Below are 16133 nucleotides of genomic sequence, written 5' to 3'. Positions count from 1 at the left end.
TATAATATTCCACTACAAGAAAACTAACTTGACCGATTCTAGATCAATTTGAAATGGCCAAGATCTCTGCAGATATTTGGACTGGAAACCAACCTAGCTTGAAAACAGGTTGCACAAAGCCGTAAAAAATAAGCTATCATAAATAGAGTTATTACATGCACAAGGTGCTTAAAACCCTCCGCCTCACATCCCTTTACAAGGAGGATGCACAAATTGCAATATTATTTGATTGTGAATTACACCAGGGAATTCCTAGTATGAAGAACTTGATTGCTACATCTTAACAGCACATATTTTACAACAAAGACACTGAACTTGCTTGCTGCAACCTTATCGGCACATAATCTGCAACTGACACACCGATATCTTGAAGAATTCCCCCAAAGCTCTTGACAGTGAAGTGCTTTGAAAGTTTGAAGTTTGAACATGAGCCACCATATCATGTGATTCTTGATTATTATTTGCATGGCTAGAACTGTCAAATAATATTCCTTTGAGGTCCCAATTGCATTAGAAGGAAGTCCAACTAAAGCATGCCGTTGAATATCTAAAGTCATACAGGCAGATACAATGTACAAGCATCATAGAGCAACTCAATATAAATACAATGAGAAAAGGAACCCTCTCTTCTGAAGAACCACAACATCTCTTCCATGACTAAGCAGCCATGAAATATGTAAAAATAAAAACCATAACCATCCCTGTTAAACTGATTCTGACAATGCTTCAGAGGAAGCTACAGTTTTCTCATGATGATCAGAATGATATCTGGAGCTACCCTGTTCACATTTCCCCAAAACCTGCACAGTTGACGTGAAATCCTTCATAACCCACGGATTCCTTGCAACAGCCTCTAAGCTCATCCTTTTCTTCGGATCTGTGAAATCCAATAGTGGCAGCTTGATTATTATGGTGAATTTCAAAATTTGCAGCAATGCAACACTTAAAATTAAAATCTGCTCTGTAAAACATTCAATTGAGAAAAGTCACTTACCCTTGCAAAGAAGACCTTCGAGTAAGTTTGCAAGTGTTGGATTCATATCCTCTGGAAGTACAAGTGGATCATGAACAATCTAAGCCACCACTAGTAACAACAAAATAAGTATTTCCCTCCATCCGGCCTGTTATAAAAGTCAAAAGCAGCAGAGATTCATTTACCTTGTCATATGTGCCTTGCAAGGAGTCACCAATGAAGGGATAAGAACCTAACACCATACCAGCATTTATCAAGCGACCATACCAGCATAAGCATAATTACAAGGGTCTCATAGTTTTTGGCCCTCTTGAACCATTGAAGTTCTAGTTGAAATGGGGTATCAATATTTATGAAGAAAATTATGAAATAGCAAAAGTAAAAATAGTCTCTCGGGGCAGAAATTAGAAGTCCCAACTCCGGATCCTATACCAATTTTTTAGCATTTATATTTCTGCATGTTCATAATAAGTTCTGGTTAAAGCCGGCCGATATTTTAGCATGAATATTTCTTGAAAAAATGATGTGATTGCATTTGCGTTAATTTCAAGTTTTTAAACTTGTCAAATTTAAATGTTGCAAGCATGCCAAATTCATTATCTGTCTTCAGTGCTTCAGAAATGTCTCAAACATCAGCTCTAGATCTTCTTCTTGTGCCTACGTTCCTACTCTTGCAACTTTAAAAGGGGTCATGCCTTTCCAGCTGCTCAAAAAAATGATTTGTAAATCTTATTTTTCTTAATGTTAGATATTAATTTACCAAATCCTCAACAAATGAATAGAAAGAATTTAATGATAAAATGGAAATTTTGAAAAACATCACAAATAAAGATATAATGCATTGAACTTACAAGCCACCAAAAAACTGGAACAAAATATCGATGGACATTATCACGACCAAATGCACACCAAGTGTAAGAAATATTATTTTCATTGTCAACAATCTAGCACATTCAAAACTAATATTACAGGCAACTGCCATTTATGCCAAGTCTCCTTTCCTTGCACAGCATAACATCTCAATCTAGTTGCAAGTTAAACATGAAAAAAATTGTGTAATTAAAAATTGAAAAACAGTTGGTTTTGAATACATAATGAATACAAAAATTGTAATATAGATTTCAGTTTTGACTTATGAGTTACCATTTCAAGTTTGTACAATACCCGAAATTTCCAGCATCTCCCCATTCAACTCTCTTCGTCTGCAATCTTCACTATTTGAGTTCCAAGTTCTAGAATAATTGCAATTTTTCTTTGAAATCGCTTCCTTCTAAAGCTCAGATAGAAACATTACAATGCCTAGGAATCAGACACAAGAAGCAGCCCACTTGAACAATTAAAGTGGCCCTTGAGGGGCAAACAACTGAACACGAGGACTTTCATTTGGTTAAGTTGTCATGACAGCGCGTACTTTTCTGTCAAAATCACCCAGAGATTTGCACATGGCTCCAATTGCTTATTCATGGCTCAAGAAATTTAACTTTAGTGGTTGCCTTAACATACAACCATCTTCACTGCTGAGCTTTAACCCCACTTGCAAAAGCTTAAAATTAGAAGCTCAGACAAAGATGGATATTGCAATTTCAAGCAAAAACATGAAATGGCTATTCATACATCACTGTATAAATTAAAGCGCTGATTCCTTACCAGTGCTTATTGCACAATAATTAAATAATAGAGGCCAATATAAAGGGAATGGAACTCAATCCGCAAGCAAGGTTCCACAGTTCAATCAGCCATTTAATACCAACACTCTAATGCCTTCTTATCAGTTCAATGGATTGGTATAAGCACCAACTGGAAATCTGATCAAACTCAGCAATGTAGCAAATGAGTAGACAAAATTAGTTTAGAGATTTCCCAAAATCCTCCATTCAAAGCCGCATCTTTGGTGGCTTTCTGGTACCAATCAGCTTGTTATAGAAACCCTCAGCTCCAAGAAATCAGCAACGAATCTATTGGGTTTCGTTTGTGAATATACAGATGCATCATCAATAGATAAGAATAAAAATCACAATCTAAATATGAAGCCCCATATGACCATTTTATTCAGGGATAGTTCCATCACTGCCATGAAAAACCTAGCCACACAATTAGCTTGCTTTTCTATTGTTACACTCGTCAAGTTGTGTACCACAACCATAAAAGGAAAGGTCTTTATAATATTCCACTACAAGAAAACTAACTTGACCGATTCTAGATCAATTTGAAATGGCCAAGATCTCTGCAGATATTTGGACTGGCAACCAACCTAGTTTGAAAACAGGTTGCACAAAGCCGTAAAAAATAAGCTATCATAAATAGAGTTATTACATGCACAAGGTGCTTAAAACCCTCCGCCTCACATCCCTTTACAAGGAGGATGCACAAATTGCAATATTATTTGATTGTGAATTACACCAGGGAATTCCTAGTATGAAGAACTTGATTGCTACATCTTAACAGCACATATTTTACAACAGAGACACTGAACTTGCTTGCTGCAACCTTACCAGCACATAATCTGCAACTGACACACCGATATCTTGAAGAATTCCCCCAGAGCTCTTGACAGTGAAGTGCTTTGAAAGTTTGAAGTTTGAACATGAGCCACCATATCATGTGATTCTTGATTATTATTTGCATGGTTAGAACTGTCAAATAATATTCCTTTGAGGTCCCAATTGCATTAGAAGGAAGTCCAACTAAATCATGCCGCTAAATATCTAAAGTCATACAGGCAGATACAATGTACAAGCATCATAGAGCAACTCAATATAAATACAATGAGAAAAGGAACCCTCTCTTCTGAAGAACCATAGCATCTCTTCCATGACTAAGCAGCCATGAAATATGTAAAAATAAAAACCATAACCATCCCTGTTAAACTGATTCTGACAATGCTTCAGAGGAAGCTACAGTTTGCTCATGATGATCAGAATGATATCTAGAGCTACCCTGTTCACATTTCCCCAAAACTTGCACAGTTGACGTGAAATCCTTCATAACCCACGGATGCCTTGCAACAGCCTCTAAGCTCATCCTTTTCTTCGGATCTGTGAAATCCAATAGTGGCAGCTTGATTATTATGGTGAATTTCAAAATTTGCAGCAATGCAACTCTTAAAATTAAAATCTGCTCTGTAAAACATTCAATTGAGAAAAGTCACTTACCCTTGCAAAGAAGACCTTCGAGTAAGTTTGCAAGTTGGATTCATATCCTTTGGAAGTACAAGTGGATCATGAACAATCTAAGCCACCACTAGTAACAACAAAATAAGTATTTCCCTCCATCCGGCCTGTTTAAAAAGTCAAAAGCAGCAGAGATTCATTTACCTTGTCATATGTGCCTTGCAAGGAGTCACCAATGAAGGGATAAGAACCTAACACCATACCAGCATTTATCAAGCGACCATACCAGCATAATTACAAGGGTCTCATACTTTTTGGCCCTCTTGAACCGTTGAAGTTCTAGTTGAAATGGGGTATCAATATTTATGAAGAAAATTATGAAATAGCAAAAGTAAAAATAGTCTCTCGGGGTAGAAATTAGAAGTCCCAACTCCGGATCCTATACCAATTTTTTAGCATGAATATTTCTGCATGTTCATAATAAGTTCTGGTTAAAGCCGGCCGATATTTTAGCATGAATATTTCTTGAAAAAATGATGTGATTGCATTTGTGTTAATTTCAAGTTTTTAATAGATAGACATAAATATTAAAATCAAGGAAAAACGGTTCCAATTTCCTGTAGTAAAAAAACACCCAATTTCCACTGTTATTCTTCGAAGTCCAAGAGCGAAAATATTTGCTTGATATGCTCCTGGAGATTTCTATAATACAACATAAACCATCTTAGCTTCACCTCTTACCGAACACAACTACTGAATGTTAACTCCATCCAGACATTGTCTTCAGGTACCAATACCAAATAACAATTCTTTTGTATGACATTTTCCAATGATACAAACTGCTGTTGAATTTAAGCCCATCTTGAATTCATAATTCAATCAACCCACAACATAAATAAAGCAAAGAATAAGAATCCTTGAAAGCCATAGGAATCCTAACTGACTCACAATAACACCAAGCTTCCAATCCCATACAGAATGTCAACTCCATCCAGACATTGTCTTCTGGTACCAATACCAAATAACAATTCTTCTGTATGACATTTTCCAATGATACAAACTGCTGTTGAATTTAAGTCCATCTTCAATTCATAACTCAATCAACCCACAATATAAATAAAGAAAAGAATAAGAATCCCAGAAATCCATAGGAATCCTAACTGACTCACAATAACACCAAGCTTCCAATCCCATTCTTAAATTATCCACACAGAAAACAACTGCGTACGCGTTCCTAATACCAACCTCTATCCGTCCTCATGCTACCAATATCAACACCAAACACCGGCTGATCATCATGACACCTTGCGAACGGCAGCCCTTCAATTTCAGGCGTTATCCACACATGACACAACTGACTTCATTGGACAAACTCCCACATTTTAGCAATGAAGGAAGAAAGGGAAAAAAAAATCCCCGAATTTAACAGAGAACGGTAAAGCCTGTGCACTCCACTAACATCATACTCTGCATGCTCTACCCGTGTCGCCTGATATCTCATCAAACACATATACATTACATCTGAGATTAATTGGTTACTGTAACCGCCTGATAATTCCTATTCCCCATTATCAGCGATATAAGATTCGGGCACAACCTTGAAATACCCGTTGGGCATGTCATGAATCAAACAACCAGAAGGCAACCTCCTGCATTTCATAAATCCCGCAGGCGAATTATCTCGAAGGCCATCAATAGATACATCTACCACTTCTCATACGCCCTCAGCGTGTTGTTTGCAGAATCGAAGAAAGTAAACCTCTCGATCAGGAACCAACGGTGAAAGCACTTGCAATTCTGCATACATCTGCAAGTCACAGAAAACTGCATCTTCTGCAAGTCACAGAAAACTGCATCTTAGTAATCAGAAAGTAAAACAAAATGGTAATTGAAAAAAAAAATACAAGCTTACCAGTTGCAGTGCACCGTTCCTTGTCCCGCCCATTCCGCTCCATATTACATCGACTGTGGTTGCCCTGGATATCATGCAGGGTAACATTTCCTTATACCTATTCGCCATTAGAAACATGGGAATACAGGTAACCTGAAGAGTGCATGCTGGCCAGATGTGATGCGCTGCGAGATGTGATGCGTTGCAAGGAGAATGAATCGGTCACATTACATGCGTTGCAACCGCCTATAATGATCGGACGGAAGAGATTTTTTTAATCGTCTAACACAATGGATCAACGGCTCAAGGCATTACACAGTGGCATCCAGGGAAGTTAATCCCAAAGGGAAACGCCTTACGGCATAAATATCAAATATATATAAAACACCGAGAAATGAGACATCCGTTTTGTATTTGTGCGCCTATAATCAACAAAGTGGAAGCAAGGATTCCAATCTAGGAAGTGGAGACATATTTAGTTGGGTTGGTGAAAAGAATAATAAAAAAAAACAAATTCAATGTATAAGAGCTTTGGCAAAAATAAAACATGTGCCCTAAGAAGGGAATGTACCTTCCAAAGTCTCCTTACATCAATGGCAGTTTTGGATCAGAATAGAAAATAAGAATAAATGTTGAATTGATATTTTTAAATTATAATATAACAACAAATCTTACCTATAAGAGTTCTTCATTATGGGTAGTGAGATGCCTTTGCAAAATCACCATTTACAATTTTCAAAAAGGAAAAAATACCACCATATAATTAATAAAAATAAATTCTGAACCAGACAAATTGAGGTTTCCATACTCTTGTTGTCCATCGGAGGAAATTCTATAATCCATGCAGGACAAGGTGAAACCATGACAATGAGTCGAGGGAAAAACATTAGGTGCAAGAGGGTTTTCACCCTAGGTTAAAGAAATATCAACCCTGAAATCATGGAAAACCCAATCTCCACCATTAATAGAATTGAGTAAGACAATCATGTGAATCACATGGGCAATGGATAGTCAAACAATCACTCGTGTAGGAGTGGAAAACCTCCATAGCCTTGAAAATCACCCAAACTACCAATAAAATCTAATGGGCTTCACTAAATATAAAATTTAGTTGCATATAAATGCCTCCTATATAGTTGCCATATGTAAATTAAAAATATATAAACCATGATAACAAGGGGTTGTACTATACAAAATAAACCCACTAAGGGTAGACTCAAACACAAGTTACTTATATTATTCTAAACCATAAAAAATGAATACATTCATTGACATTAATGTGTAGCAAGTTAGATAACCTATATGACAAATCATATCATAATTAATTGTGTCCCGAACCTTATTGTGTGCCTGTTGGAACAATGAGTTTGGTGTTTGCATATATGTGATTTTAGTGTTTGTATATGATTAGGTTGTTCATTATTATGGTTTTTATGTGACGATATGGGGTTAAAAATTATTAAAAATACCTACCCAAAAAAAATGGGGTTGAATAAAATGGGTATGTAACAAAAAAAAATTAATTTCAGAAAGTGTATTATTAAAATTAACATGTTTTTTTAATGATTAGTACATATTGACTTTTTGAAAATTGAAATTTTTCCTTTGAGAATAACGAATATAAATATGTTGTTATGGTTTAGTATATCAATATGTAGTTATTGTTTTCACTAAAAAAATTGTATGAATGTTTATGCATTTTGAAGTGTGTGTTTTTAGATTGCATTGACAATGTGTCTTGGATAGGTGTTTATGGAAACTTTTTATTTTCATTTGGATACATATTGTACGATGTACGAGAGTGTGATTGTCATTTCCAATTTAATGTGGTATTAGGATCCATGTGATACATGATGCATGTCAAACATAACCTTATGAAATCAAAAGGCATTGTAATTTTAAAATCATCTACATTATAACTAGTTTCAATTTATTGAAATCCATATTCTAAGAGAAACACGTATATAGGCGGTTTCATGGGTTGGTTGGAAAATTGAGTGTTGGTTCTATTTCTAACATGTATATCTACTTCATCGATGCTTTGTATCCTAGCAATTTCACTAAGAGGTGCAAAGGAACGCCGATAGGAGAAGTGGGGGAATGTGGAAGGCAACAATCAAGCAAAGTATATGGAGAATGAAATACAATAAAAAATTTGAGTTTCCATATTTCTAAAGAATGTAGTAGGATGTTAAATTTCAGAAGAAAGTTGCACTAACATAAATGTCCCAAAACAATGGAAATCCTTGTAGCTAGAAGGTACATAATAGAGGAGTTCAATTTTCACTGTAGGTAGAAGGTACATAATAGAGGAGTTCAATTTTCCTTGTAGGTAGAAGGTGTATAAAAGAGGAGTTCAATTTCGTTGGTTTTTTTTAAAAGGAATGAAATAAATTTTGAACATAAATCAAAGTGCATAAGGGTTAGGTAGAGGCATTCAATAATGTTGAAAGTGACTATTTTAATAGAAAGGTTGAAAAATAAATGATAACATTTGATCTTGGTGGAGATGTCTCTGATGGATTGTAGCTCGCTTGAAAGGAGGAAAAGGTCCTTCATTGTTGCAACCAAAAGTTTAGTTGTAGTATCATTGAAAGAAATGACATTTTCTATATCCCTAATGTGGTCATGCAATTCAAGACGAAGTACATAATGGTAGTCACATTCAAGGAAGGGACCATTGTATTTCATGCAATGCCACATGCTTTCAGATTGTTGGAAAACTTTTTGCACGAATTTCATCCCATGAATGTGAAGGGGGCATGCAAGGAAGTAAAAATCTTCCATGTTAATTGTCGTAGTAGCACAGATGAAAATCCATGGGGATTTTTCATAGTGGGACATTTCAACAACTTTATAATTTGATTTTGTTTTGAAAATACTAATAGAGAAACATGTGTATGTTCAACTCAATGAAGGAAAGGATGCATTGGAACCTCTTTCCTAAAACCATTGTTGGAACTAGTGTGTTCCAATAGTCCTTCTAGTTAAATCAATGACACGATCTCCTTTGATTAGAAGGAATGGAGTAGATTTTGATGTGGCAAGGTTATAAATTTCATCCCATTCAGCACGGAATTGCATGTCCCATAAGGTGACATCGATGATGCAACCTAACATGATATAGAAGATGAGAGTTTTTTTGTGATTTTGGAAGTCATAATGCTAGAGTAGGATGGATGTAGGAGAAGTTGAGCTAACAACACCAACAACGTCAACAATTGAGTCGATAGTTGCAATGTTGAGTGAACTTATTGGCATGAAATGAAAGTGATGGGAAGGAAGTGATTTATCATAATGTATGAGTTGATACAAAGGTAATGTAGAGAAAAGGAGGATTTAAAATGGTTTATTTAGATGATTGTATTTGGGACTATGATTACAAACAGAAACTTTATTTTTCATTGGTTGCTTTTAGTGATGGAAATTTTCCATTACGGTATTTGGTTATGCCTCGAGCAAGATCACCTACGGAAAATTACACAGGAAAATAACTAAATGACCATAAAATTTATACAATTCCTTAATTAATTCTTTGAGTATTTAGGGAATTGTTGGTTTATCATGTTGCGATGTTGGGTAGGGGAAATTGTGAAGACAAAACGGATGAGGTTTCACACCATTTCTTTTATGAGTTGAGGCAATACAACTGAGAGGAAAAATTCAAAGAGCTAGACCAAGAATTGGCCAAGCAAGGATTTCCTAGGGGAGGTTGGAGCCACTGTTGATTTTCGAAAGGATTGTTACAGATCTCACCAACTTTCCCATGTCCAATGTTCCTATTCTCAATGAAAGGACTATTATAGTAGAATCTATGTCAATTCGGGTATGTTCCCTTGATATGAAGGTAGGGAAGGTTGCTTTGAAGGATTTTAATTACGGTAATTCCAAGGATGTATGGATGGTTCTGGTAGAGTATACTGGAACTAAAGGGTAGGTCTGGTCTGAGATTCCTTTGATTTCATCTGGAATGCACATACCAACAGTGTTAAGGTTGTCATGGCCACATCTATTGGCTTTGACTTTTTTACTATCAAAGTCTCTAGGGGAGTTCAAAGCCTGTATGGCTATTGGATTTCCTGAGAGGTTTGGAGTCTTAATGGAATGGAGGGCCTCATACCACTTTTATAGATACTTCAAAAGAGTATAATAGAATCGTGGATGTGAGGATTATTTCCTCTATCGTCAAGACCAAGTGAGGAATTTCGGGCTTGAATTTGGGTGCTCACTCAGAGGCCAATATAGAAAAAAAAAATATGGATAACCCAGAACTCAAACATCAAGTTTGTATGTGAGAACCCATAAGAAAAAGAGTGGAAGAAAGGATTCCAAACTGAAATGTGGAGACAAATTTAGTTGGGTTGTTGAGAAGAAGAATACAAGAACCAAATTCACTGTTAAATATCTTTGGAAAAAATAACATACGACCTAAGAATGGAAGTTACTTGCCAAAATTTCATTACACTGGTGTGAGTTTTGGATAAGAATAGAAAATAAGAATAACCACTAATTTGATTTTTTAAAATTGTAATATACCAATAGATCTCACTTGTAAGAGTTATTCATTATGGGTACTAACTTTCCTTTGCAAATTTTCCATCTGCAGTTTTAAAAAGGGGGAAAAATAATACCAGTATGTCATAAAAACAAAATCTGAAGAAGAGAAATCAAATATTATCTTACCATGTTCCAATTACTAGGAAGTAACTCAGAGTGAACTCTTCGCTTACATAAGAACCAAGGTTATTAGGTGCTATAATCCAGAATACAAACGAATTCTTTAACATTGGGCATACTCGAGGAGTTAAACTGTGAAGGGTATCACCTATAGAAAAAGGAAACAAAACATTACCGTTAACTTCTATAAAACCTATTGAATACCAATAATATGTAAGAACCAAATTTCTTGTACTTCCTTCTGCATCCATGCTGGCAGAAACAAAGGAAAACAACACAAAATCTATATCAAAAACATAAAATACATTACGATTTACAAATGGACAAGAAGGAAAAAAAGTAATCAACTAGAACTCAGATTCAAATAAGAAACCTCAAAAATTTAAGAGAAAATGGTGAAGAATAACCAACCTACAAAGTTGAAGGAGGAAAGAGGAAAATGAAAATATTTTGTCTACGAATTATCTTCCACATGCTTGCCACTAAGGGAGCATGGTACCTACCATAAAATGAAAAATAGGGAGAAGAGTAATCATTGAAGACAAAATAAAGAACAAATTTAAAAAATATGAGGCATAGTAAGATGAAAACTTGTACTCCAAATAAGAAAACCATCAGTATAATTGTCATTACCTAGGTTGCTCCTATCTCCATGCACAAAATCGCCTAACAAGAAAGTTATAGGTGTGCAAGGTTTCCATAACCTCAGTGTCCAGAGAGGGATCTTCTCTCCTCCATGTGGCACCGGACGAAACAAGTAAAATGAGTTAAGGGTAAAGGATTAGACGCAAGAGGATTTTCACCCTAGGGTTTGGTTAAATAAATATCATCCCTTAGATCAAGGAAACCCCAATCTCCATCATTAACTAAACTAAGTACAAAGCTTATTTGAATATCACATGGGTAGTGGACAGTCAATGAATCCCTCATGTACAAGTAGAAAAACTCCACAACCAAGCACATTACAACCATTTCCCATCCCGACATCAATATGGACAGAGGTTTCTATGATTTCATTACAGGTCTTCCAAAGTTAGGAAACAAGTCATTCATCATGGTGGTTGTGGACCGACTTTCTAAGTATGCTCATTTTTGCGCCCTACCCCACCCTTTTACACCGACTTTGGTCACTCAATCTTTCATGGATCAGATCTTCAAATTGCATGGCATGCCCACTTCTATTGTGTATGATCGTGACCCAATCTTCACCAGTAATTTTCGGCAGGAACTCTTTAGGCTACAAGGCATCCAACTAAAACTCAGTACTTCCTATCAACCACAAAAAGATGGTCAAACTGAAGCCATCAACAAATGTCTAGAAACCTACCTTAGGTGTTTCACTTCAGAAAAGAAACATCTTTGGGTACAGTGGTTACCTCTAGCTGAATGATGGTATAACACCAACTATCATGCCACCACCAAAGTGACTCCCTATGAAGCAGTCTATGGTCAACTCCCTCCTTCCCCTACATCTTATATTAAGGGGTGCTCAAAGGTACAAGCAATGGATCAACTCCTACAAAACCGCACAACCATGCTCACCCATCTTAGAGAGAATCTTCATCGAGCTCAAAACCGTATGAAGCAACAGGTAGATTAGCATCGCTCAGAGTGCCAATTTCAAGAAGGGGATCAAGAATTTTTGAGGCTGCAACCATATAAGAAAACATCACTCAAAGATAAGGGTTGTCAAAAACTATCTCCAAAATTCTATGGACCGTATCAAGTACTTCAGCGCATTAGAGAAGTGGCCTACAAGCTAGCTTTGCCACCCACTGCAAAAATCCATCCAGTTTTCCATGTCTCATGCCTCAAGAAAGTGATTGGGAACAATTGCAGAATTCAAACCAGTCTACCTGAATTGGATGAAGAAGGGTCAATCTAGCTCCAACCTGAACAAGTCCTACACACACGAGAATGACACCTGCGTGGTTGCATGATCAAGGAAGTCCTCATCAAGTGGAAAGACACCTCTCTGGAAGATGCAACCTAAGAACCAGCCACTATTCTTCAGCAGTTTCCGCAGCTTCAACGTTGAGGACAAGGCTATTCTTAAGAGGGAGGGCATGTTAGGGTCCCACCCTAACCCCCTTATTTATGTAGTAGGATCGAGTCATAGTTATAGTTAAGTAAAGAGTCAATAAAGCCCATATTAAAAATTGTAAGCGGTTAACCCGCACTTAATGACGGGACCACAGTTAATTGCAAATGGGCCATGGTATTAGATAGATGGTATTAATAAGAACCATGGTATTGATCCATGGTATTGCATGTATGAGTCATATATAAATGATAGAGTCCCTGCGAGGAACATCATGTCTTATTTTGTAATTGAGCTCTGCTCTATTGGAGGTTGCCCCCTCGAAGAGGCAAGTGAACATTGCTTTCTGAATAATAGAATACTTGCTATTATTTCTCACTATTCTATGTTCTGGGTATATTTCTTCGCATATTCTTTATTCTAGTATCGTCTTGCAGGTTAAGAGCATACAATATGAATGCGTTGATAAAGTGAATATAAGATAAAGTATATGTTTACACAAAGATAACTAACTATTATAAGAAGATAAGTAAGATACGTGGTGTAACTTTGGGAATTAGCGCAGATCGCTACTAGGGCAGCGCAAAATCACCTCAGCCCCTGGTGATGGTTGCACGAAGGTGATTGTAACAGATTGCTAAGGTCTCACAGGTCAGCTCAGTATGCGAGGTGACCTACGTGAAGCTATTCATAGTTGGACTAAATCGACCCCTCATACATCTCAAGGGTGGAGAAACTTGGTTCCAGCATCCCCCCATACTGCTTCGAGTGAGACCTCAGTCTGCGCTCCGTGGGTTGTTGCCGAAAGGACCAGTAGTACAAGGATTTATTTGGCTAATTAACTCCGAACCTAGGTGAGGTCCCCTCAAGCCAACAAATGGTTTTGTTGCCGAGATCAGAATCTGCATAGAGATGTCTAATGTCGTATCATTGGAATCCAAATAAGGAAATTAAAGGTTGGCTAGATAGAATAATTCATGGGTTCATGGCATAGGAGATTAGGAATATGTGAAAGACAAAATAAGAGTGGTTAGACTGCTACCTGTACACAAATATCCATGAAATATCCTTTACATCTTTCCCTACTGAACTGTACGAGTGGATCGCGAAGCTAGCGGAAAACCAAGGAAGGTGGAAGCTTGACAGTCCTATTGTGTGGACCCCAGAGTTGGTGCGCAAATTGGAAGCATCAAAAGATAAGATCATGCATGCTCTTGATCACTGACTCGATCAAATTATAGGAGGATTCATCACTGAATTTGTGGTAGACACTTCAGTTAGCTATAACGAGGCACAAGGACGCTTTCTCAATGGACCGCGAGGTAAGTATATAAAGTCCGTGAATACTTGGATTAATGTTATTGTGTGAAAAGAGGATTATGCAATTACATTGATGTCTGGGGCTATGCGAAGTGGAAAAACCTACAGGAACGAACGAAGTAAGGGACTAGTGAATAGCCCTTTGATCTCACCTCCGTAAGGAGACGATGAAGAGCTCGCGAAGGTATCTTCGCGAAGTGCGATCCATTTAATAAGGAAAAGAATTCCACGCATACCACCCCCACCCACACCACCAGCAGCTTCACCTCCATCTTCACCTGTACCACCTCCACCTCCACCGCAAGTCGATATGGCAAGCGCAATAAATTTGCCTATGTTCAAGGGATTGGGAAATGAATATCCAGACCAATTTTGGTCTGTGGTAAAATCTGTATGGGAAGTGCAAGGAGTTACGAATGACAATATAAAGAAAGTAACACTAGTTATTGCCCAGCAGGATCGCGTGCTCACCTGGTACATTAAGCGCTCAAGTGATAATCTAAATGTGGGAATCGTGGACATCCAAATTGTGCTAAATAAGGAATTTAGCAGGCCAAAGTTAGAGGCACAGTCAATCATTGGGTTCAAATAGATCACAATGCTACTAGGCGAGACTCCTTGGGAGCTAAATCAAAGGTTGAAGTGTACGATTCACGAAGCTAATATGACTTTGATGGATGGACAGCACCGCGAATGGTTTGTAGCATTGCTAACACAACATTTAAGGAACGCGGTGTCAGAACAGAGGTTAAAACTCAGGAAGAGGCCTTGGAGATCGCGACGAGGCTGCATGAGACCACAATATAGGATCCTAACTTGTGAGTTCAACAGATCCATTTGTAGTTAAAAAACTTATGCCTTAAAATGCAGAGTCTGAAACAGGATAGAACAACTCGACCAGAGGTATGCGAAGAGGTATGGTGTGTTAAATGTAAGGGTTAGGGTCATGACAAGGACCACTGCCCAGTATTTGCAAACTACCTCACGGGAGGGGGACCGATGCCGTTAAGGTCGGAAGTGCAAGTAGGACCTGGCATGTCACCTGCTTTGTGGTGTGTAATTTTTCAAATAGGAGGAAATCATGCTACGAACAACTGAAATTTGTTGCAGAAGTACACGCAGAATTCGCAATATTTGTTCCATAATTTCTATATATCGGTGGGACACAATGAGTGAACTTGTAGAAGCTATGACTTGATGATGGATAGAATTCCCACCTACAGAGTTCAGCCCAAAACATGACCCCTAGACCAGAATGAGATGGAGGATTGTCTTACGTTGATAACCAGGCTACATGAAAAGGGAGCGCTACCACCTCCCCCAACTCAGAACCTGCAGATGATGAGGTCTAAGCCATGCGAGGAACACCCAGATGTGAACATTGTGCTCTGAAGTGGAATTATGATGGGAGATGATAAAGGCAAATAGCTAGAATATAGCGCCTGGGTTCGCAAAGCTCTGGCGAAAGAAGCGGAGTTTGATTTGGAGCGTGCTCGGGAAACCTTTATGGAAGCTAAAAAGATCTTCGCTGATGCCTCCACTTTAGAAAGAAAAGATAGACTGAAGGCAGAGATGGACCCATTGATGCTCACAATGTTCCTGGAAACATGCATGAAGCTACTACATGACAATAAGGCTATAAAGGGATTATAAGAACTCATTAATAGATGCGCTGGGACCATGTCAGGAGAACCATGCCTAGTCTGAAAGATTGGAAAACACAAGACTAGGACGAGGAGAGAAATGAGGCTAACCACACAGATTAGAGAATATGAGATGGACCAAGTAATTCTAGATTTAAGATCGGACACAAACATTCTACTGAAGCAGAAATGGGAGCGTAGTGGGAGGCCTACACTGCAATGGTCTCCTATTCAACTGCGAATGGAAAACTAGCAGAAGATAATACCCCTGGGGTGATTGTAGGGAATCACTATGGATATTGAGGGAGCGAGCGCTCTAGCAGACTTTGAAGTAATATAGATTATTGATGACAACAATCCCTACCCCACGCTCTTCGTAATTGATTAGGCCACTGACATGAAAAGGGTGATTAATCTGAAGAAGCGCTAGATGATTTTTGAGAAGAAGTCTATGCACGTAGTTATACCCTTAGACCCT

The 16133-nt window shown here is 37.7% G+C and overlaps 1 protein-coding gene across 1 annotated transcript; it reads right to left on the bottom strand.

The window, feature by feature from the left end:
• Positions 1 to 477: 477 nt before the first annotated feature.
• LOC149140490 (serine/threonine-protein kinase GRIK1-like) lies at positions 478 to 1237 on the bottom strand. The gene is made up of 3 exons (XM_089450640.1): positions 1159 to 1237; positions 995 to 1073; positions 478 to 877 (listed from the first exon to the last, which is right to left on the bottom strand). Exons 1-3 carry the CDS (start codon positions 1213 to 1215, stop codon positions 705 to 707), a joined length of 309 nt encoding a protein of 102 aa, XP_089306766.1. The 5' UTR covers positions 1216 to 1237; the 3' UTR covers positions 478 to 704.
• Between the last annotated feature and the right edge of the window lie 14896 nt (positions 1238 to 16133).

Source organism: Pinus tabuliformis, chromosome X, assembly GCF_031772625.1.
Source record: "Pinus tabuliformis cultivar Carrire ecotype Pingquan chromosome X, CPIR1, whole genome shotgun sequence".
NCBI classification, from domain to species: Eukaryota; Viridiplantae; Streptophyta; class Pinopsida; order Pinales; family Pinaceae; genus Pinus; species Pinus tabuliformis.
The sequence above is the reverse complement of the archived record's forward strand: the minus strand, read 5'-3'. Positions and strand labels throughout refer to the sequence as shown.